Source organism: Lathyrus oleraceus, chromosome 2, assembly GCF_024323335.1.
Source record: "Lathyrus oleraceus cultivar Zhongwan6 chromosome 2, CAAS_Psat_ZW6_1.0, whole genome shotgun sequence".
Lineage (NCBI taxonomy): Eukaryota > Viridiplantae > Streptophyta > Magnoliopsida > Fabales > Fabaceae > Lathyrus > Lathyrus oleraceus.
In genome coordinates this window covers 91,354,174-91,379,167 of record NC_066580.1, presented here as the reverse complement: position 1 = coordinate 91,379,167, position 24,994 = coordinate 91,354,174, and the positions used below count along the sequence as shown (strand labels likewise).

Genomic DNA, 24,994 nt, shown 5'->3' with positions numbered 1-24,994 from the left:
AACCACAAATTCTGTTAAGAAAGCCAGGAAGAATAGGACTTATAACTACCGGTATGAGGGTAGAGGCCCAAAAAGATTCCGCTGGGGAACAACCCACTGGGAAGCACAAGACATTTGACAAATAGTCAATTCGGGAATGATCCGAAAAGACGGACTGAATCAAGACATGTCCTAATGAGGATGTAACTCCAATAGGAAAATCCATCCCAATATATGTGTTGGGAGGAAACGGAAGAAACCGTCATCCACGAGGATATATCTCAGTGGGGAACTGCAGAAGGAAAGACAACATTTTCTGCTTATGGGGCTGACTCTATATGGAGAGATTTATAACACCCGACATCTGCTTGGGGAGATCTGTAAAGAGATCTATATCACCATAGCAGGAGACACGACAAACAAAAGATATATGGCGAGAAATGCGACATGAATATCTGAATGTTTTATGAATATGCATGAATATGCGTGATTTATGTTTGATGAATGTTGACAAAACAGACAATTCTAACACAACCAGGTTCAGGAACCAAACGTCCGGTATTATACTTCCAGGGGGACAACCAGCTGGAGAGCCAATCTGCGGAGATCTATATGCTGTAAAGCAAAGATCTGCAGGTACTGCTGAAGAAGCAGCGAGTCGGAGATATCAGGAAACGACCCAATCAGGGTACAGAAAGTCACAACGGGCAAAAACAGCCACCAAGACAAGTCTGTAGGGGAACAAGAGAAGTCCCAAAGATATCTGCGGGGGATCCCAGTGTTAACTGAGAAACAAAAAGTGCATTGGCACGAACTGCTGTAGAAGCAAACTCCACATAACTCCACTGGGGAACAACCCACTGAGGGAGAATGATATCATCCAAATAGAATCTAACTGCATAAGCAACTCTATTGGGGAAAACTGTCGGCTATTCTCTTGGGGAACAAACCACTGAGGGAGGACAGATCAAACAAGTAGATTCTGCAACAGACCACTCCACTTGGGGAGAATACACAACCAACTGATCACAACAAGTAGATTCTGCAATATAAGCCACTCTACTGGGGATCACAAACAGTCAGGAAATTAATCCGTTCTCTGGAGGCCAAAGCCATCATCCGACTATACTGAGGATTGAAGGAGTATTCAACGGGCGAAACTGCCACAACAAACACTCTGCAGACTATGCTGAGGAAAAGATGGATGAAATATACTGGGATATCAACCCAATCAACCACTGAATAGGAAAATAAATCCTACTCTGCTGAGGAGAGAAACTCTGATGGAGAGATAGCAACAATTCCGCAGACGACTTCGCCGGGGAAAAGGTAAAGTACCGGGTATCAAACCGCTGACTTACCGGGTCTTCAAAAGAAAGCGATCGTGCTGAGGAAACAGACAATTCCGCTGGCAACTACGCTGGGAAGAGTGATAACAACTCTACTCGCAAATCCGATGGGGATATCAATAACAGCTCTACTCATGACTGTGTTGAGGAGACAGATAAAGTCTGGGGCAGGCGACCCACTGAGAAAGTGACGGGGCACCAGGATGACAAACCATCAACCGCCGAAACTTCTATAAGGAAACACCCATGCTGGGGAAAACTGCTGCTGGAGAAAATGAAGTCTTCAACAACACTCTGCCTGCGACTGTACTGGGGAACAACCCCAACAACAACTCTGTTTGAGGAACAACCTCAACAAAGATCTGAAGAAAGAAGATACAACCAAACCAGGAATATGAACAAATGTCTTACCTGTTGGAAATCATGCCACCCTCGGGAGAGCACTGAGATATTCTTGAGTATCCTTTCAATCTTGTGAATGTTCACTTTGTTTAAAACAAAAAATTTTGAAAGATTTGATTTGTTTAAAACAATGACATTTTATCAATTTAAAACATGCAAAACATTTGTTGAATTGAAACAAATAAGAGTGCAAATAATTGGATAAAAAGCTCAAATTGATTTGATGGAATGGTAGCCTGCAAATGGCAAGACTCCATAGATCTGTACAAATTTGAAATCAGTGATATATATTGGAAGAGGGCTACATTGAACATAATGATCCTTTCTCTACCAATTTGAATCTCGATGTATCCGAAGCTTCAGTTGACGACGAATCGAGAATCTTCTGACGAAATGACGACTGATGAACAGAAAGTCTTGTCAGGATGCAGTTACTTGCCGAATCCCTAATTTTTGCCTAGATTGCCCCAGGGTGAGGTACTCAATCTAGCGGGATGCAAATATTCTCTTTTTTCCAAGTCTCTAATTTTTGCCTGGATTACCCTTGCGGGTTCTCCACCGAGACGCTCATTTTTGCCTAAGCCGCCCTTTCGGGTTTTCAACTTAGCGAGCTATTCTGTTTTTCCATTCTTTTTTCATTTGCATATACTTTTTTTTTCTAGGCAAAGTATCTCTTAACTGCATCTGAATTCACAGGACGAGTGAAATCCTCCCCATCCATTGTTGTAAGCATCAAAGCACCGCCTGAAAAGGCTCTCTTAACAACATATGGACCCTCGTAGTTTGGAGTCCACTTGCCCCTGGAATCGGGCGCGAAAGACAAAACTTTCTTGAGCACGAGGTCACCTTCTCGGAACACACGAGGCTTGACCTTCTTGTCGAATGCTTTCTTCATTCTCTGCTGATATAACTGACCATGACACATGGCAGTCAATCGCTTCTCTTCGATCAAATTCAGTTGGTCATAACGACTCTGAATTCATTCAACATCAGTCAACTAGGGACTTGAGGGTATAATTTTTCCTTTTTCCTTCGGAAAAATTTTGAAATTTTTTTCCTGATTTTTGATTTTTTCATTCTTTTTCACCCTCCTCGCTTTTTTTTTTTTTTTTTTTTTTTTTTTTTTTTGATTGATTGCATTTGCAATGCCCCAGTTTGACTGTTTTGCTGATTCTCATGATACAGCTGAATGAGCTCCTTTTGGTGCTCAAGAAGGCGGGTAATCTCGTCAGGAATCCCCTTCAACATCATCTTCCTCTGCCTCAAATACAAGGAATTCAAGATTGGGAGATGGCGTTAGATCATCATGTTCAATGGGTTTAGAAATCCCTGCATAATGATTCTAGATAATAAAAAGCTTTTGAATTTTAAACAAGCAAATCATTTATGCAGATGAAAAATGTTGTTTTTGTTTTTCAGGGTTTTTTGTGATCACTGATTTCATGCAAAAAAGCAAAAAGTGAAAACAAATGGAAAAATAAATGTTTGACAATGCATTAATTGAATGAAAACATCATTGTATTAAATGCTGCCAACAATGTCATCCCTTCTCCTTTTGGCATGGGAGAAGGGTTTTGAACAAAGTGAACAAATCACGCTGACTTATGAATGACCGTAGGAACATCCCCAGCGACCCAATTGTGGCAAGACACCACCAGGAATGATGAAATTGTTCAAATCTTCTGCGTCTTCTTCCAAGATAGCAACAGCCTCTTCTTCAGGTTGATCAGTATGGATGAATCATCCACTTGAATAAACCATGCTTCTTAAGTGCCCCAGAACAGTAGCCAATGCCAGCCCGGGATCTATTAACCAGGAATAAATCCATCAACAGGAATAAATCCATCAACAGGAATAAATCCATTAAAAGCACTTAGTCTGGCAAAAATCCTTTCTGAATTCACAACTCTCTTGCTCGAGATGATCCATCAATCTGGCAGAGTTGGCTCTGGTATAATACCGGCAAAGTGCGTCTTCAAAATAAATGAAGATCGCAGGGTCGGACCACAGGACGGGAGACCGGAACAAAACACCTGCTTATGCAAATGATGCATGAAGTGTTTATGCATATGCTTGTTTTTCTTCAAAGAAACTCGAGAGTTTTATTTGCAAACTTTGAAATATTTAAGCATTTTGATCTTATATGAGAATATCTCATCAGATATATCAGGTGAAAAAATTTTCCCGGTTTTTTGATGTTTGAGAATTTTTGCAAATAAACTCCTTTGAGTTCCTTGAAAATTTTCTTTTTTCTGATGATATGGATGCAGATGAATGCATGAATGCATGAATGCAACAATCACACTCAAGGATCAAGCAAAGCACACCAAACAAAGGTCGTGGGAAAGCTCTATGTATCCCTAATATCAATCATCCATTTTGGTGGATTTAGGTTTTCACCTTATCAATACCCAAGTTCCATTGATATTAACGGTACATGAACCGGTTCAGACATTCTTAATATCAACCAGCCGCTTTGATGGATTTTAGGTTTTACACCTGATCCGGGATCCATTGATATTAACAATGTTTGAACGACTCAACCACGAATCACGGGTTTGTTGAGAGTCACGAGCATGAAGTCTCGGTTGAGAACCACCCAAAGGGAGTGTACTAGGGTTTAAACCTGCCAGACATGTTCTATCAGAGGTTCCCATAATCATCGTTCCATCTTTCGAATATTATCGGAGGAACGAATACTCGTATTCCAAGAATATTCTCAAGAGAAACTCTTATGAGTGTAGCATCGCGTAACAATCGTATCAGAACTGACATCTGAACGACCTCCGCACTACGGTCCTAAAAATAGGCCCAGATGGGTTTGGTAAACTAAGGTCCTTGGCTTCTGCGGAACATGATTGAAAGAATAATGCCTAACCACAAATAACTTGTGTGACATTATTAATTCAACATGACCTCCACCAAGTGAATGGACTCGCAAGTCAACTGGCTAAGGAATACTCCACACCAATCGACAAGACTATGCCATTCTCCTATCCTAGAGTGCACTCGAGTTCGGGTACAGAACTCATCTCACAGATCACCAAAGCAAACAGCAATTGTATATCAAGCAATTCACACATTACAATCAATACAGTGATCCCAAATTGTACAAAAATATGTCAAATAACAAATGACAATATATATCACAACAAGGGTGAAAAGTAGGCAATACAACCAGAGATTCTGGGTTCGATCCCCAGCAGAGTCGCCACTTTTCTGTAGCGGTGTATTCGTCGCTATATGATCTATCGATTAAACCATAAGCAAGGGATACAATGAAATTTCGAGTCGCCACCGCACTTTTATTTATCCAAAGGACTGGCTAAAAAGCGAACAAAAGCCTAAGAAGTTTTACACGTAGAAAACTAATAAAAGATCAGAGAGTCTGGGTAAGGGGTAAATTACGCAATGGGAAGGTGTTAGGCACCCACTACGTCCTAGGTACTCCTAGGGAGCCCTTTTCACACTTGTTGTAAAAGATTGTTATTTGTTATGACATAAAGATTGTGCAAACATGATTGGGATGATGAGAAAAGAATATACAATTTTTTATCGGGTTTGAACGGATGAACCCGCTGCCTACGTACCTTCCATCAAAGGTAAGGATCAAAACGCCGTAGTTCGGCTAAAAGATTTCCGAAAGTTGGTGGATTCAGTTTTAGACAATAGCACTGAGGCTTTTCATTATCAATGGGAGAACACTCGACCAAAAACAACATCCACCATGCGAGGATAGCTTCGACGTACTAGAGGGGTTAGCCCTGTTTTCAGTACGGAAGTCTTACTGTCGACTCACTAAGGATAGGCAAGATTTACATCAACCACAATGATAATTGAAGCCTATGGCTAATGCATGAAAAGATTAACAATGGACAAAGCCAAAACAAGTGAATGAGTGAAGTTAATTGATTGTGATTATGAAAATGGAGTCAAAGTATGATTAAGATTGATTTAAGGAAGTATTATGAAATGGAGTTTGAAAAAGAAGTCAAGGACTTGGGGTCCAGGTTTTTAGTTAGAAAAGCGTGAAGATGTTTGCACAATATCTATGTCAAGTTTGAAATCAAAGTGTGAAAAGGTTTAGGACATAATGGATGAATGGATGGGTATGGATAGTAAAACTTCTTAGAAGGTTCACTTCTTGAAATCATATGGGAGATGACTCAAGTGTGTCCTTTGGAATGGGCAATGGATAATAACAAACAAACAAGAAAGTCAGCAAAAGCGGATATCGGATGCCAATCACTGGGCTTATACCAATCTCCTAAAATAAAACTGGATATCAGATGCCACTCAATGGTCTTACACTAATCTCCTCAAACAAAGAAATAAAAGGTGGATACCGGATACCAATAGATGGATTTACACCAGTCTCCTAAAACAGAAATGGATATCAGATGCCACTCAATGGACTTACACTAATCTCCTAAAACAAAATGAAACTTGGATACCGGATGCCAATCTGTCTGGGCTTACACCAATATCCAACATATGATCATAGGAAAGAAAATGCCAACTGCAGGGACTTACAGTTGCATCCTCACATACAAAGAAAAACAAAACATGGAGGTCAGATGCCAATCTGTCTGGGCTTACTCTAACCTCCACAGTATGGTCCTAGGAATACAAATGCCAACTTGCAGGGACTTACAGTTGTATCCTCACATACAAGAACAAAAGCAACAATGATCATAGGACAGCAAATGCCAGCTTACAGGGACTTACAATTGCAACCTCACATACAATCAAATAAATGCATCAGGCAAAGATAAGATGAGTGGCCAAGGTGATGGTCTTATACTCACTTCCATATCATAGGAGCAATGGCCAATGAATGGTCTTACAATTGTCCTCAATGGGTAAGCAACAATGACAATATCGCAAAGACAAATGAGATGATTATGCATTAATGAGCAATTAATGATGATAAATGCATAGAGCATACAAGCAAGCATGTGCATATGAAGCAATCAATCAATCAATCAATATCAAACAGCACACTCTATAGCCAAACAAGGAGGCTCACACAAGAGGGTTAGGCACTGAGGCCAACTGGAATAGGGTAAAAAGTTGCTCTTAACCTTGCCATTGAGAGGCTAAGGTGAAGCAGATGAAAGGAGATGAGGGGTGTGCCTCATTGCTCTTATCCCTGATCAGGGAGAGCATATCAGAAAGTGTGGGAGTTCAGAAAGTAGGAACTCTTTCCACATTATTGACTCGATTGATCTTGGGTTTTGATCTCAATGCTACAACCATGTAATGGGAGCAATGAGAAGACTCACTGAATAGTAGGGGATAGGCTACTTACCCCTTTGATCTACCAATTGCCTTACTTGAAGGACTTTTCCTGCTTGGGACAAAATTTAAACACACACAAGCATTGCCTCTTAAGGAGGACTTCAGACAGTTTGCCCGGCCAAATAACAGGCCGGGTCTCCAGACTACATGAAGAAAGAGGGATTACCTCAAAGCGAATTGCTAAATAGCAAAGCAAAGCAAGTTCAAAGAACTTAAGCAACTAAGTGGTACCTGAAATAGTCAAACAAATCAGTACACAGTTCAACAGTTTAAAGCAAAAGGAAAGGAATCAATAGTCAACACAGAGGGACAAGTGTGCAAAGCACAAGACTCAAATCATATGAGTCCAACCACCTACAAAACAAAGGTTAGCACATGATAAACAGATAAACCCAATCAACTTGCAAAAGTTTCCTTGAAGCACTTGTGGCTTAACCTGAAACATGAACTCAATCATAAGCCAAAAGGACCACTAGGACTAGCCTAGGGTCAAAAATAAATGAGAAAGTCAAAACAGCAAATGAAAGTCAACCAAAATCAAGTTTAAACATTCAAGAAGCAAACTCAATTGGTCCCACATGCATATCATTCATCATCATGATTTCATAGACAAAAGAAGGCAAAACATGGCAAATTGGTGCACATAGAAGTCAACAGAAAGACTTTGCTCAAAACCAAACATAAACATTTCCAAAAATTATGAAATAATTCAGGGTCAATCACAATCCATAATATGGCATACATATAAAATTTCAGCTCATTTGGATCATGGGAAGATGGTCAATGAAAATCAGGAAGTCAACACATTTTCAAGTATGCACCAAGAAGTCAACAAATCATGTGTCATCTTCAAAAAATCATAACAAAATGAAAACAGATGAGAAATGAATGGGATCAACACCAATGCAAAGCTCAAGATGTCTAGTATGCACATGTAAAATTTCATGATCATCCAATAAGATATGAGAATTTCACAAAGGAAATGGCAAGATGTATCACACAAGGTCAACATTTTGGTCAAACAGGGGATAAAATCTCAAACAATTAAGAAATGGCATGATTAATTCCAGGAAAATTCACACATAAACTAGACATATGAAAGATGGTTCATGCAAAATTTCACATTAATTGGAGGTCAGGAAGCATGTCAACAAAAATCATGAAATAGCATAACATTGGTGTGACACAAATTGTCACACCCTACTTCAAAAAATTATATCTCACAAACCACATATGATAAATGCACAAACTCTACATCAAAACAAACATGAATGAGTGTAGATTGACCACAAAAAATTTCAGGGGCATTGGATACATCATCACAATTTCACAATGGTTTTGGCAAAAGGTGTAAAATGTGCATACATGTCAAGAAACCTAATACCATTTAAAATCCAGCCAACCAAAAATTCAGCAAAAATCATGATAAAATAGTAGACATTCAACAGGTCATAATGCAAAAAATCCCATGATTTTTGGAGTTGAAATGAATGAGAAATGGATTTTGGAAGATGATGAACAAATGGGAACAAACATGAACAAAGAACATGGATTAATGGTCAAACAAGTTGACTGCATGGCATTTTAGTAATTAAGCGTATCACTTATCAAAACGCACAGTTTTAGCCAAAGAAACCAAATAATTTGATTGGTTGTTATGGAAAGGAACAGTAGCCGAACCACATGCACACGCGAAACAGGGTTTTCTGGGAAATTTTTTAGGGTTTAACGTACAGTGTTAGGGTTCTTGAAAACTACAGTAAGCTTCACCATCAACATTCAAACGAAAAAATCAACACACCCAGAAATTGGAAACAAGCACACTATTCTCATCAGCGAACCAAGCACAAGCATAATATGACATTCAATTTCTACAAATCAAACTATTAAAAGAGCATCGAGTCAAAACAAGTATGAACACGAAACTTACAAAGCAGATTTCTCACTCAATGCATAACCATTTCACACGAAACAAGTTGCAGTGGATTCAGCAGTTAAAGACCTATCTAAAGCATGGCACAATTTGGTAAATAGAGAAGGTCGAGCACTTACTTGAATTTGAAGCAAATGGAGAATCAGGTGTTCTTTGAAGGATGCAAGCTCAAACAGAAGTTCACCAAGCTTTGGAATGATGGATACTTGAAGGAAATGAGCTCAGCAAGGCTTGAAAACTTCCAAAACTCGATTCACCATTGTTGGTCCTTTGAAAAACAGAGCTCAATAATGGACTTCCAGCTGGGATTTTATGGTTGCAAAGGGCTCACAAAGATGGCTAGAGCATGGAACAATGAAAGAGTCCTCGAGTTCTTTGAAGCCTTGGCCAGAAATTCCAAATCATGCCAATTCCAAAATGAGAGAATGAAAGTGTTTTCTGTGCTTGGAGGCTGTGGCTTGCTCTCTAGGGTTGGAAATGAACAGAAAATAAGGTTAAATACCTCTGTTTAAGGTTGCCTTATTAAGAACTAAACACAGTTTGAATAAATGGTAAGTTTTGCTAATTAGTGGTTTTGGTTCACATGTGGAGGTGTAGTGGCTGGTGCACGAATTTGGGCTTCAAAACAGGCTGCAAATGACCCTTATATTTGCTGTTTTATGTCTGCTCATGAAGTGCTAAGCTTGTTTTACTTTAATGAAGCCATATTGCTAATTTTGCACCTTTGGCCAAAATGGTGGTATGATAGTAGCATGAGCACGAATTTGGGCTTGGAACATGTTGCAAATAGCCTTCCAAACAATTCCCAATTGGCCAAATGTGCTGAAAACCTTTAATTTGAAAAGTCAACTTTTGGTCAAACTTGAATTTAAATGAAACAAGTCCAAAATTGCCATTTTGCATGGTGAGGTTTTGATGGATGAAATTTATATTTTAGGAAAGAGGAGATGAAATGTGGTTTGTAGGAAAAAACCCCATCAAATTTGGCCTTATGGTTCATGAGATATGGCTCTTTGAAGTTCACAAAATTTTGAAATTGAATTGATCATATCTTGACAACCATGCATGGGATTTGAGAGTTCTTGGACTTTTTGGAAATGGGAGAACAAGATCTTCAACTTTTATGTTGGGCAAAAATTCATTTGGAGCTTGTATCATGATGTAAGTTTAAGATCAAGAAGTTTCCATTTTTGGCAGTTGAAATTACAGGTCCACTTTCTATTTTGGGAAATTTCTGATTGACTTCAAATTCTTCCATGATGAGGTTTGGCATGATACATGAGGCTTGTATGGACATGAATGAACTCCTTCAAATCAATTCTATCCATCAAATCACTGATTAAATCCACAGTTGACCAAGTTTGACTTCCTGTTGACTTTTCTAGGGTATTGCATGATTGAACCACTTCTGATGAATTCCAAACCCTAATTACTTGAGAACTTGATTCCACATGATGTCCCAAGTTATATGAACTCTTGATTATTGATCATGGTGCCCAAATTCTGCAAGAATGGCCACCATCCATTGCTTTGACTGACTGTTGACTGTCTTTGACCTAATTGCTGATGATTGCTTCAACTGCAAGCAACAAGGTTAGACTGACAATATTTTTGTACTTTTTGGTTAGTAAACATATGAAAAAGCAAAGATATACAAATGCAAAACATGCTTGGTGATCAAGAACCAACTCATAAGGCAATCTACCCACTAGGAGGGAAGCTAGGCAGGCAATGATCCTTGAGGCCATGATATGATATGATATGGGCCATGAGGGATCTTAGGGCCAAAATTGGGGTCTTACAAGACGCTCCCTCGGGATACTCTTGGGTCTCTAGATAACGCTTAATGTCATAATACCACGGCTTTTCATCATCAGGCACTGTCTCAACAACAAACACATAAGCCGATCTATCCAGCCGTCCCACCTCAACACTAGGAACTTGATTCCACCACTGCACTTTAATCAAAGCAGCCAGAGTAGCCAAGGCATCTGCTAAAGGATTTTCTTCCCTCGGCACATGGTGTAATTCCACCTTGGTGAAGAACGTCAACAATCTCCTCGTATAATCCCGGTATGGAATTAAGTGGGATTGATGCGTAAGCCATTTCCCGTTAACCTGGTTCACAACCAAAGCCGAATCTCCATAAATAACAAGGTTCTTGATTCACAAATCAATCGCCTCTTCGACATCCAAGATACAAGCTTCGTATTCAGCCACATTGTTGGTGCATTCAAATGTTAGTCGGGCAGCAAAAGGAATGTGGGATCCCTTCGGCGTAACCAAAACAACACCAACTCCGCTACCATTCACGTTAACGGCCCCATCAAACATCAGAATCCATTCGGACTCAGGGTCAGGCCCCTCTTTCGGGATAGGTTCCTCACAATCTTTTGATTTGAGAAACATGATGTCCTCATCGGGGAACTCAAATTTCATCGGTTGATAATCCTTAATGGGTTGCTGGGCGAGGTAATCCGACAATACACTCCCCTTTATTGCTTTTTGAGAAGTGTACTGGATATCGTATTCAGTCAAAATCATTTTCCATCTCGCAACCTGTCCAGTCAATGCTGGCTTCTCAAATATATACTTGATCGGATCCATCTTGGAAATCAACAAAGTGGTATGAACCAACATATACTGTCTCAGTCGGCGAGCAGCCCATGCCAAAGCGCAACAAGTTTTCTCGAGCAGTGAATATCTTGTTTCACAGTCGGTAAACTTTTTGTTAAGGTAGTAGATTGCATGCTCTTTATGACCAGACTCGTCATGCTGCCCCAGTATACACCCCATAGACCCCTCAAGGACTGTCAAGTATAGGATTAACGGTCGCCCCTCCACAGGAGGCATTAGAATCGGAGGCTCCTGCAAATATTCTTTTATTTTTTCAAATGCCGCTTGGCAATCCTCATTCCACATGACCGTTTGATCTTTTCTCAACAACTTGAATATGGGTTCACACGTGGCTGTTAGATGAGATATGAACCGTGAAATGTAGTTCAATCTACCTAAGAAACCACGAACCTCTTTTTCTGTCCTCGGTTCAGGCATTTCTTGTATCGCTTTTGCTTTAGCAGGATCAACCTCGATTCCTCTTTCACTTACGATAAACCCCAGTAACTTGCCGGACCGCACTCCAAAAGTGCATTTATTCGGATTCAACCTCAATTTGAATTGTCTCAACCGGTCAAACAACTTGGCCAAGTCTACCAGATGCCCCTCTTCTATTTGTGACTTTGCTATCATGTCATCAACATAGCATTCGATCTCATGATGAATCATATCATGAAACAAGGTCACCATAGCTCTTTGATACGTGGCATCGACGTTCTTGAGACCGAATGGCATCACCTTATAACAAAAAGTGCCCCATGGTGTGATGAACGTTGTTTTCTCCATATCATCTGGCGACATTTTATTTTGATTATAGCCAGAAAAGCCATCCATGAAGGAAAACACCGAGAATTGAGCTGTATTATCTACCAACACATCGATGTGAGGTAATGGGAAATCATCTTTCGGGCTAGCTCTGTTCAAATCCCGGTAGTCCATACACATCCTCACCTTTCCATCCTTCTTCGGTACCGACACAATGTTCGCGACCCAAGGCGGATAATTAGTGACAGCTAGGAAACCAGCATCCAACTGCTTTTGTACCTCCTCTTTGATTTTCATGGCCATCTCGGGCCGAGTTCTGCGCAACTTCTGCTTTACTGGAGGACAGTCTTCTCTCAATGGCAACTTGTGTACAACAATATTGGTATCCAACCCTGGCATATCTTGATAAGACCAGGCGAAGATATCAACATATTCTTTCAACAGTGCTACCATTCTGCTCTTGACATTCATCTCCAAAGCGGCCCCAATTTTTACTTCCTTTCTGACCTCCTCGGTTCCCAGATTAACAATCTCAACTTGCTCCTCGTGCGGTTGAATCACCTTCTCCTCTTGTTTCAACAACCTGGCTAACTCTTCAGGCAATTCACAATCTTCTTCGCCTTCTTCTTCGGCATGACAGATCGGGTTATCGAAGTCATATAAGGATGTAACAGAATTGTCATCAATGAGATCCGGAGAATAATTGCATCTGCATGAATGTTGATTCATGTGTTGCTTCAGATTCGGAACGAGACAAATTAAAAGGAAGGAAAATGAAAATAAACATTGCCATTTTTATTATTATTCTTTTTAACTGCAAAAATAAATGAAAAACAGAGAACACCGCTTTTAATGCGAAAAACATCTGTTTATTAATGATGCAAATACTGCAAAATGAAACACATGAGGTGGCCCTTACAATGGACCATTACGTTTCGGGAAAAACGTATGGCTTTCATGTAAACAGAATTAACAAACAGAAATATTACTCTTCACGCAGAGTGACAGTGATGACCTTTTCGGCTTTCCAGTTCTGGATCTCCATCCCTGGTACGCACGGTTTTATCCATGAGTCAAGCTCGCAGTCATTGTCAGTCTCTTCACCCACAGCACAGATACGGCATGGATCTAGCATTCCAGCACTGGTGAATGTGAACGGTTGGCGACGACCTTTATTTGGTCCAGACAAGCCTTGGCCTGACTGATAACCAATCCCAAACTTATCCTTCTTCACCGCAACATCTATCACTCTTCCCCAACCTGGGGCCTCTCCACTTTTCACCACCTCCACAGCCTGTTTATAAGAAGCAATGGATGGCTTCTTCTCTCTTTCCGTGAAAACGACATTCTCCACCTTGACGGTTTCAAACGCCTGGCTTGGTGTTTCGAATATTTCACCGTCCATTTCCACACACTTAAATGATGACAACTGGATGACAAAAATATCCTCCTCACCGCAAACTGTCACGACTTGCCCGTCCAAGATATACTTAAACTACTGATGTAGAGTCGATGTTACTGCCCCGGCAACATGTATCCATGGACGGCCCAACAAACAGCTGTACGCCAGCTGAATGTTCATGACACAAAACACAGATTTGAACACCTCAGGACCAATCTTTACGGGGAGCTCAACTTCCCTGAACACAACCCTTTTAGAGCCATCAAATGCTCTAACCACCAGATCAGTAGGCCTCAAAATCAATCCCTCGCAATCCAATTTAGCCAAGGCCTTCTTAGGAAACACATTGAGTGATGAGCCCGTATCAACCAAAACATGCGAAAGCACGGCTCCTTTACACTCCATCGAAATGTGTAGTGCCTTATTGTGATTGCGCCCGTCCATAGTAAGATCGAGATCAGTGAAACCCAACCCATGGCTGGCATTAACACTCGATACCACTGTCTTTAATTGATTGACTGTAATCTCCTGCGGGACGTAGGCCCTCTTCAAGATCTTCAACAAAGCATCTCTATGACCTTCTGAACTCAACAGCAAAGATAAGATCGAAATTTTGGACAGAGTCTGCTGCAAATGATCAACAAGTTTGTACTCAGACTTCTTAATAATTCTCAAAAACTCCTCGGCTTCAGCATCAAACTCACTTTCCGGCTCAACAGGCGCCTGTACCGTTCTAGGAGTATCCTCATTCACCACCTGCTTTCCTTTTGCCCTGGCTAAAGCCTCGGCCTTATCTCTCTGTTCTTTTTCTACGTCTCCACCTCTCAACGTGTTAGGTGCAAACAACCTCCCGCTGCGAGTGAAACCACTAAGCCCGGCATTGTCCACCTTTGAAACGGTGGTATCAACTGCATCATGGTCTTCTTTCTTTTTCCCATTGCAATACACATCACCACCATAGTCCCAAGGCACATCACCATCACTTTCATACGGAATAGGTCCAGGTACCGTGATGGAAATTGGAACCACATCTGTCGGCACTGACAAGTGGACAGGATCGAAATAAATGGTTATCGTTGAAATATCCTCATTCTCCAAAGCAACTTTCTCGAATCGGAGACTCCCCTCATCCATCATTTTCTGAACCGTCTCCCTCAACATTACACACCCATTTGCAGTTACAGTACAAGCAGCACAATAATTATCACAACCAGGAAAAACTCCATTCTTTAACAAATGACCCTTGACCACAGACAATGGGGTCCTCAACTGATCCACACCTGTCACCCCGATTTTACTTTTATCCTCAGAAATTACATTCACCGTCATCTGACCATACATCGGCATCGGATTAGTATTAACATTTGGCGTTGGTGCAAAATTGATGGCTTTGGAATCCACCAAGTCTTGAACAACATGCTTAAAGGCTTTACAACCCTCAATATTGTGCCCGGGAGCACCAGAATGGAACTCACACTTGACGTTCTCATTATAACTTGCAGGCCTCTGATCTGGTCTTAACGGAGCTAACGTCCTCAACTGTACCAACCTGAGATCCTTCAACTTCTTCAACAGAAGGGCATATGTCATGGGTGGCCTATCAAACTGGCGATCTGCCATCCTTCCCCTAACTTGGTACCCATCCCTTTGTGTTCTCTGCTGAGGTGGCTGTTATTGCTGTTGCTGTTGTGCGGGTTGATTACCAGCAGGAATTGTTACTGCAGCAGTATACTGGTGGTAATGACCCCTACCGTGTCCTCTTTGGGCATACACAGCACTCGAGTCACCCTCTTTCTTGCGCTGACCATTTCCGAAGGGCTTCTTCACTCCAGACGACGGAGCATTTCCTTGTATTTTTCCCATTTTCAGCCAGCTTTCAATCCTCTCACCAGCCACTACTATATCCGCAAAACCAGTAACTGGACATCCCACCATCCTCTCAACAAAAGTCCCCTGAAGAGTACCCATGAACAAGTCTGACATCTCCCGATCCACTAATGGGGGTTGAACCCTGGCAGCCAACTCTCTCCACCTTTGTGCATACTCTTTAAACCCCTCGTTCGACTTTTGAGACATCCCCTGCAACTGGGTACGGCTTGGTGCCATGTCAGCGTTAAATTGGTACTGTTTGAAGAAAGCATCCCCCAAATCCTGCCAGCTCTTTATATCTGACGATCTCAGCTTGGTGTACCACTCAAGAGACCCGCCAGATAAGCTATCCTGGAAAAAGTACATCCAGAGCTTCCGATCCATGGTGTAGGCAGATATCTTTCGAACAAAGGCCTGAATATGAGTTTCCGGGCAAGAACTTCCATTGTACTTATCAAACGTGGGCACCTTGAACTTCTGTGGGATCACAATCCCCTCAACCAGCCCCATATTTGTCATGTTAATAGTCCCAGGAGTGGTATGGCTTTCCAGAGCCCTAATCTTTTCTGCTAGTACCTGAATCTCTTTGTTCGGCGGTTGAACACCATACTGACCGAATTGCTCATTCAGCATAGAGAAATGATCCTCTTCTTTATCCTCCACAGCCCCAAAGAACGGAGAAAACTGAGTTTCCTTCAGAGTGTTGCCAACATAACTTGGGCCACTGCCTGCAGCAAAACCAAGACCACCCCCATTGTTGATGACTACACCACCATTAGTTGCCTTCTTTCTGGGATCGCCACCACCCCTAGAACCACCAGGACCATTGTCGGAGTTACCCTCTTGACTATTGCCATTATTGGCAATCGAAGCCAGCTCAAGCTTCTCCACTTTCTCGGCGAGTGCTTTCTTCCCCAGGGCGAACCCTTGCATGGCGTTGATCAACTCACTCATCTTCTCTTTCAGCTCAAGAATGTCAGCGTTGGATGGATCCATCAGTCTGGGTTTGTTGCGTCTGGTAAAGTATCTGTGCGGACGAGCTACATGCAGAGGGATGACTCTGCGTGCACGAGCAATGATTCCTGTAACAATCAAACACGTTAGAAACCGACACCTGGAAAATAGAGGACAAGTTATTATGATTCATGCATGAATGCAATGTCTATCCGTATAAGGAACATTCTGTCCTTCGATCCTGGCTTCATTGAGACGGATAACAATTCGACAGCAACATTCTGACATCAATCATCCGGCTCTGCCGTACGGAACAGAAAGTTGTGCTTCAACAAAGATATCTCCCGACCATGTGTGTGTTAAGTAAGTGTAACACGGAAAAGAAAATAAAGCTTTGAGATCAATCACTGAATGATAATAACCACTGTATAGCAAAAGTGCGCAACACGTGCGAGAGTCATATATCATCTAATACAAATCATCTTTACAATCTTCCAGAATCGGAAAGAAATACGAGCAAGTGAATTCCGTCAACATGCCTGACGGTAATCCAATACATGATAACAACTGCAATAAAAGTCTAATCCGAAGAAGGTCCCACAGAAGGCTCTGCCTCATCAACCATCCCGATAAACTTCACAGTGAACCTGAGCTCAGTGTTCTCCTACTGAAGTCTTCCCATCTCTTTCTGATGAATCTTCATCTGACGGAAATAATGTTCCCTCTCAGCAAGATAGTGATCTCTCTCAGCCACAATCTTCGCTTTCTCTTCTTCCTTAACCCTTAGCTTCGCTTCCCACTCTGTGGTAAGGGCTTTGGCTCTAGCTTCCCTCTGAGTCTTCACAAGGACTTGTCTCTTCTTTTCATCTTCAATGACCCTTAAAGCTCTAGCCAACTGCTCTTTGGTAAGGTCGTGCTCATTCGTAGATGACTCTAAAGCTTGGATGATCTTGCAATAATAGGCAGTGTCTTTCTCAAAACGCTTCACCTCCTGAGCATGTCTCTTAGCCTAGTCTTCTGCTTTCCCCTTGACTTCCTGATTAGCCAGTTGAATTCCAGCAACACTCATTTCTAACTCAGTCTTCTCTGCTTGCAGTTGATCTCTTGCCCTCCTCATCTCAAGAAATTCTTCCATACTGACAGAAGAGCGTGGCTCCTCAATCAACGGATACCAAAGATCACCCACAGGAAATGGCAGACGAGTGAGCTCAACCCTCTTTCTGAGCCAATCATCAAATGGAGGAAAAGACCTGTTATTAGCTCTACCAAAAGGAATCTTTCCTTTCCTTTGAATGTTGCACCATGCACCAGACACTTGCCCCAACAATGACTGATTACCCTCAACCGGGAAGTAGAAAGACTCCTGAATCTCACGCTCGAGGGGAGGAACCTCCATAGCAAATCCCATTTGTCTCTTAAGAAGTGTCGGGTTATAACTAATATACCCTTGAACTCCTATAAGGGGCACATTGGGAAAACTCCCGCAGCTGTAAATAAAATCTCGTCCAGCCACATCAATGTGAGTCCAAGCTATGTCCTTGGCTCGCAAACCCATCAACTTGGTTGCCCAATTTACAGTATGGTCAAGAAAGACAAAGGCACCCTTGGAAGGCAAATATCCCATGAACCACTTATATAACAATTGAGCACAACATCTAACCAATCCTCCACGCCGCTTCTCGTTCCGATTATGGACCTAATAATAAACATCCCCAATCAAGGTAGGAATGGGATTCTTCTGAGAAAACACCCGGATGACATTAATATCCACAAAATTCTTCTGATTAGGGAACAAAACAATTCCATAAATGCTTACGACAAGCAAAGCACAAACAGTCTTCCAACTACCCAAAACAACATGTTCCTTGGCTTTGGCCTCCAAGAAACTCAGATGAAAACCGGGCAATTTTCCTTTCCCCTTCAAACCTTTCTTAGTCACTTTCGGGATCAAATAAAGAGCACGAGAAATCTCAACAATATCAGGTTCTTCCTTAGTAACATAAAAAGGAATCTGGTTTCTGACCCGAATGCCCAGAATACCGGCATAATCCTCCATCAAAGGTCCCAACAAATAGTCTGGGAAGACAAAACATCTCAAACCCGGATCATAAAACTGGAGAAGAGTATGGATGGCACCCCGATCCCCATCCATGAGCCTAAAAACCATCTTCGTAATACTGCCATAAGCCTTACGGAACATCCCCACATGGTCAGGCGTAATCAATGCTATCATGCCCTTCAACACGCTAATCTCTGGATCAAAGAAACTGTAGACAACATCATCTTTTAAGTCGGTCCTCATATCTGGAACAAGGATGTCTCTCAAACATAATCTCAATCATGAATGTACCCTGCATATGGATAAACATGAGTTAGATGCGGATAAATGCAAAGTGGGAATGATGCAGATGCATGAATGCAATTCATAGTGCCATCCTCCAAGACATCTAAACATCAACTGTACTGGATTCCGGTCTCAGAACTAATCACAACCATCCAAGGGACTAAGTAACCACAAATCCAACTCGGGGGTTCCGAAATAAACGGAACCGGAGGATACATCACCATCATCACAAGAAAGTCACTGAACGGATAGCAACAAGATCATCTGAACAAGTAACCCCCAAATCTAACCCGGGGGATCCGAAATAAACGGAACCCTCTAATAAATACCACAGATAGAACTCCGGCGTGTCAGAAATAAATATCCATAAATCCAACTTATAAATAGAAACCAGATCACGAACCGAACCAAAGTCACCATCAAAGAGTCACCCACAGAACCTGTACCTGTAGGAACCAAACCCCTCCCCTCACTGGTGAATTCTATTAAGGTCATCCTAAGGCAGATAATCGGTCTCGACAATCGGATGAGATACTCAACGGGTTTGCCCTTTCGGGAGTGCCGTGCAGCTCTCATAAGATCATCTAAAGGAAAGAACAGTCACCGAAGTCAACAACTCAAAAGAGATAACCCAACCATAGTGGAAACTCCATAAGGAAGAGCTCTTTCAAAAGAACCTCGTCCGGTTGTGGTATGTCACGTCGCAACAACATGTTGATCTAACATGAGAGGAGACATGAGACCACGCTAATCCTAGGTGTATACTCGGGCTTGGGTTTTAGCCCCACTCAGAACACCCACCCCCAAATCAGAGGAACCACACCTGTCCAGAATCCAACACAGTGATAACATGATGCATGCAAACATATATGCAAATATACATATAATCACAGTATAATAATCACAAATGCAATAAATAAAGCAGTAAAAGCAACCCAAACTACCCTAAAAACTACGCTAGAGAGTGCTAGGATTGACTCGCTTAGGGAAGATGGACCAGCAAGAGGTCAACTTCAATCCCCAGCAGAGTCGCCAGCTGTCGCAACGCGAAAAACAACCGGCGGGGAAAAACAGAGCCTCCACCGATGCTATTCATCCTATGACGGAAAGGGAGCGCAGGACTAACCTAAGAAAGGGAAAGGAACGGTCTTACGACCAGAGATTACAAGGTACGGGAGTCGGTTACGCAAGGAGAAGGATTAGCACCCCCTCACGTCCGCCGTACTCGACGGGATCCACGCTCAAAAGATAGCTCAAAGAAAAGGAAAGGGCTGCTAATAAACTGCTCAAAGAAACTGCACAGAATGGAACGATAAACAAGTGGGGGAGAGAAAGAAGACAGAGGAAGTGGACTCGGCAGGATGTTACATCCTGGGCCTACGTAGTTTGTCAGAAACAAACATCAGAGTCAACGTAGTTCGGGGAAAGGAGACATGCTCTCTAAGACATCGCATCCTATGCCTACGTATCTTCTCTATCCAGCGGAGAATCAGAGCACTCGTAGCTCGGCTAACGCACGCTGAAACAAGACACCCAGGGACGCTGAGACGTCAAAAGAAACATCCAAAAGGAAACAGAATGCCAATACATGGACTTACACCCGACTCCCAACAATAACAAACGCTAACCAACAAACACCAAAGAAAAAGATTATCAGAACGAACCCCAAGAAAGTAACCAAGTATCCAGAATAAACTCCCAATATGTATAACCAGTCACCACAAATGACCCCCCAAAGATGAACCCTAAGTGAATAACAATCATCATAAATGAGCCCCGAGATGAACCCCAATATGAACCCCAAGTAATAATAGAAGAAATCCCCCAAGTCAATATAGGTGAACCCCGAACGAATAACAGGTAACCAAAGTGAACCCCAACTAGTGAACCCTGAATAATAATAGAAGAAATCCCCCAAGGTATGAACATACAACACCCACACACGCTGAACAACCAGGTACCCACATCAAAGAAAACAAATGCCAGAAACCAAAACACGAAACGGTAACCACAAGTTGGGACTAAGGGTGAACAAACAGAGACTCAACAATGGAAGAGGGAAAGAGGAAACATCACAAATATAACAGAAAACAACTAAAGGGTGAACACACACAAAACAAAGAAAAGGGTTCCCGGAGAGATTGCGCTCAACCTCCTGCCTATGTATCTCATCTGGTATGAGAATCAGGGTGACGTAGTTCCCCTCACCAGGGGTAAAACACTCTCCTAACCAGAGACCAGGGAAACAATAAACTAGTAGGGAGACTAAGACTCGAGCCTAATAGTTGTCATGCAATCAATATCCCTAAGTTGAGGTCTCTAACAAGAACTTAACTCATCCTGGAAGCGAGTCAACTCAAGTCTAAACTCTACATACATTCAACTTCCTCAGAAGTTAATTGTACGACTCCTACAGAAATGGAGACGAGAAGAGGAAAGCAAATAAACACACCAACGCAAGTAAACAAACATCACACACTATATCCATACAAGAGGCTCAAACAATGGGTGGGCTTTAGTCAAGAGGGAGTGCTCAACCTCGACAAACAAGCCAAACTGTAAGGGGTAATCTGTAGCTCTTAACCACTAACATTGAACGTCAGGGTGAAGCTGATCAAAGTCTAAATGAGGATGAGACCTCATGCTCTTAACCCTGGCCAGGGTGAGCTCATGAGACAGAAAGCGTGGGGATCCAGAAAGTAGGATCCTTTTCCACTTGACAGACTCTGGACAAAAGATCTGGGGCACATGTTCAGAAGCATCAGCACGTAGTGCGAGCATAAAGAACGACACACTGAATAACGGGGAATCGGTTACAGATCCCTACCTTCCGTCAATTGCCTCTTCTCTTGGAGGTCTTATAAAATATAACACATGCCTCTTCTTGGAGGTCTTTGGGCACAATTTTAAACAAACACAAACAGAGCCTCTGAAGGAGGACTTGCCAGCAAAATGCTTGCCAAAAAGGTGACAGGACTCCAGACTACATGAAGTAAGAAGCTAACTACCTGAGTGGTGTGTCAACTACAATCCAATGCTCAAGCAAGAGCTAAAGCAAGTAAGCAACTAAGGTACCTGTACGAAGACTAAGCATTTAGTACTTCAGTCATAAAACCAGAAGACAAGCAGTGAAACCCTCTAACAGTTACACAATTCAATGCATAAGTGCTCTAGCACTCAAATGAGCTCAAGAGCTCACCACATCAATTAAAACCCTGAAACTGGAGATCTCTGGAATCACGATCGCACGAGCTCAGCTGCTCCAGATCAACTCCTTTGAACCTCCTTTGAAGCTTTATGCAAAAAGAAATGTCTGAAACCTCTTGAATGTGCCTCAATTTCCAAATCTGATCATCATGATAATGCACCTGAACTGCTCGATTTCTTGAGGAATTACACCAAACGATGGGTGATTCTTGATCAGTGAAGTATGAGGATCAAGAATCTGCAATAATCTTTGAGATTTGTGTAAATAAAATACAAATTCGAAGAGAGAAATTTTGAGAGAGTTCTCTTGAATTCTAGATCTGAAAATGCAGTTATGAGGCTTGTGATTAGGGTTTCTCTACTTATACTTTATGCTAATAACACTGATAATCATTTTAGCCATTTACTAATCATGATTAGTGAGTTGTTATGCAAATTGCAAAAATGCAAATTGAGTTCCCATGGCCATAATGCACGTGCTCAGCCCCATGCTAGGATTTTAATCCACTCAAGAGCAACCAAGGGTCAGGATTTGAAGGTTGTTTTGCTTGCATCTTAAGCAAAGAATGAAGGGTGAAGATTTGCTTCATTTTGAACATGTGTGAAACAAGGAACATACGCGCCTCTTTCATGCATGACAATGGCTCATTTTTACCCAAATATGGTCTATGAAGAAAGCTGAAGTGAAGCCTTGCCTTGGTTCTTTGTGAATTTTGATTTGTAGCATGATACCATCCTTAGAACAAATGTGAAATAATGTGACTTTTGACCATGATTCCTTGAGGCTTAGTTTGCAAAATTGAGTCAAATGATGTCATTTTGAGATGCCTTGAACATGAGAAGCACTTTGCAAAAAGAATGAACCAATTTGAAGCATTATATCAAAAGTTATGCCATTTTGAATTTCCATGCACACTTTGTGATTAAATGACCATAACTCCTCAACCATTCATCATATGGACATGAATTAGGACTTTTTGGAAAGGGGAGACAAAGATATACAACTTTCATGTTCACCAAAAATCCATTTGAAATTTATTTAATATTGAAAAGTCAAGTTGAAAATGGACCAAAAACTTTCCAAATTTGGAAACTTTGAATTATAGGTCATTTTCCATTTTTAGTAACTTTTGCCATGACCTTTGAATCTTCAAGATGGATGTTTAGAATGACGAATATACCCCATTTGAACATGATTGAGGCGTCTCAACTCATTTCCCCACCTCATAGCCCTCAGCTGACTGCACAGTTGACTTTTGGTCCTCAGATGACCTTGAAATGTCTTGATCAACTTGAGCCTCTACCACTTGGTGAAATTGCTTCAAAATGAAACCCTAGCTCATGTAAGCTCTTTATAATAATCATGTGATCCTCATCCCAAGAAAATACCTCATCTCTTTGAGAAACCCTAGTTGGAAGAGCTGCATTGATTAGGGTTGACCAGAGGTCACAACCCTAATCCAGAGGAACTTGAGGATGAATTCTGAAACCCTTGATGATGATAGAACCATGATGATGGTGATATATCCTTGCAGATAAGATGATGCTCAAGACCTTTGAAGGATCAAGAAACCCTAATTGGAGCCCATACCCTCAGATGGTTGATGATCAATTCATAGAGACCCTCAGGCTTGAATCACCTAACTTCCCCATCTTTTGAAAAGACTTTGGAGGATGACCTTCTCATTTTCATATGAGATGCAAAATGAAATTCCTAATGCCCTAAAACATGAAATGCAATGCCCCAAACTAGTCTCAAGAAGAGGAGGGCAAATTTTGAGGTGTTACACCATGCTGAAGTGAGGATCCACTTGGAGCTTCGGGGTTGGTCGAATATTGTTTCTTGGATCATGCCCGACGAGCATTCTAAAGTCAACTACACGGCTTAGAGAGGCGTGACATTAGTGGAATTGGACGATGCAGTCAAGTACGACTGGGTAGACGCATAAATTGTGGGTACCTCGTCCATTTTAAGTATTTAAGCGGAAATATATGTTGCTTGTATCATGGTCGACGACCCTCTAGAATGGTAGGCTATTTCTGCAGGTATAAAGAAGAAGATATGCAACTTTTTCCACAATTATGCGGTCTTGCTTTATAAGTGCATGTTCACAAGGATAGAACTACGATTTCCCTTTTCTGTTTTTAAGGTAGCCGTCTTGAAGCATTTGAAGGTTGCCCATTCCCAGCTTCATTCGGGGGCTGGGGCGTACATGAAGGAGTTCTAGTTTTGTACCGAGTATAAGTCTTGAAAGTCTTCCCTCGAGCTGTTATTTAATCTATTTTACACAGTGCACACCTCCCAGGTGTAGCGGGGTATTCATTACCTTTAGATTTATTGACTAAATCAAAAGTAAATCATACAATTCGAGTCGCCACCGCACATCTATTTATCCAAAGGAAAGGTTAGAAAACGAACAAAAACCGAGAAGTTTTATCAAATCAAAAACTAATAAAAATGTCAGAGATCTGGGTAAGGGGGTTGGTTATGCAATGGGAAGGTTTTAAGCACCCAAAACATCCTTAGTACTCTAAGGGAGCCCTTTTTGCAAGTGTGTATTGTAGGTTGGTATTTGAAAAGATTTGTGCAAACAAGATTGGGGAGGGATGAGAAAAGAATATACATATTATTTACAACTTTGTTGTTTGAATGGATGAACCCATTGCCTACGTACCATCACAAAGGTATGATCAAAACCTCGTAGTTCGGGGTTAAAATCTCAAAATATTGGTGAATTGATTTGATCAAAAGCCTTAAGGTCTTTTGTTATCAAAGGGAGAAAACTCAACCTAAACCGACAATCCACCATGTGAGGAGAGCTTCAACATACTAGTGAGGGATCCACCCTATAATAAGTATGGAAGACTTATAG

General features: G+C 41.5%; 1 protein-coding gene across 1 annotated transcript in view; it reads right to left on the bottom strand.

Annotated features, from left to right (window-relative positions):
* The window catches only part of LOC127122062 (uncharacterized), a 38,725-nt gene extending 22,176 nt beyond the window's left edge, over positions 1 to 16,549 (bottom strand). The window contains exons 1-4 of the mRNA XM_051052469.1: positions 16,280 to 16,549; positions 14,168 to 15,076; positions 13,903 to 14,077; positions 13,454 to 13,806 (exon numbers count right to left, since the gene is read on the bottom strand). Coding sequence (XP_050908426.1) covers positions 13,454 to 13,806; positions 13,903 to 14,077; positions 14,168 to 15,076; positions 16,280 to 16,549 — 1,707 coding nt within the window. The remainder of the gene's footprint in view (positions 1 to 13,453; positions 13,807 to 13,902; positions 14,078 to 14,167; positions 15,077 to 16,279) is intronic.
* Positions 16,550 to 24,994: the final 8,445 nt, after the last annotated feature.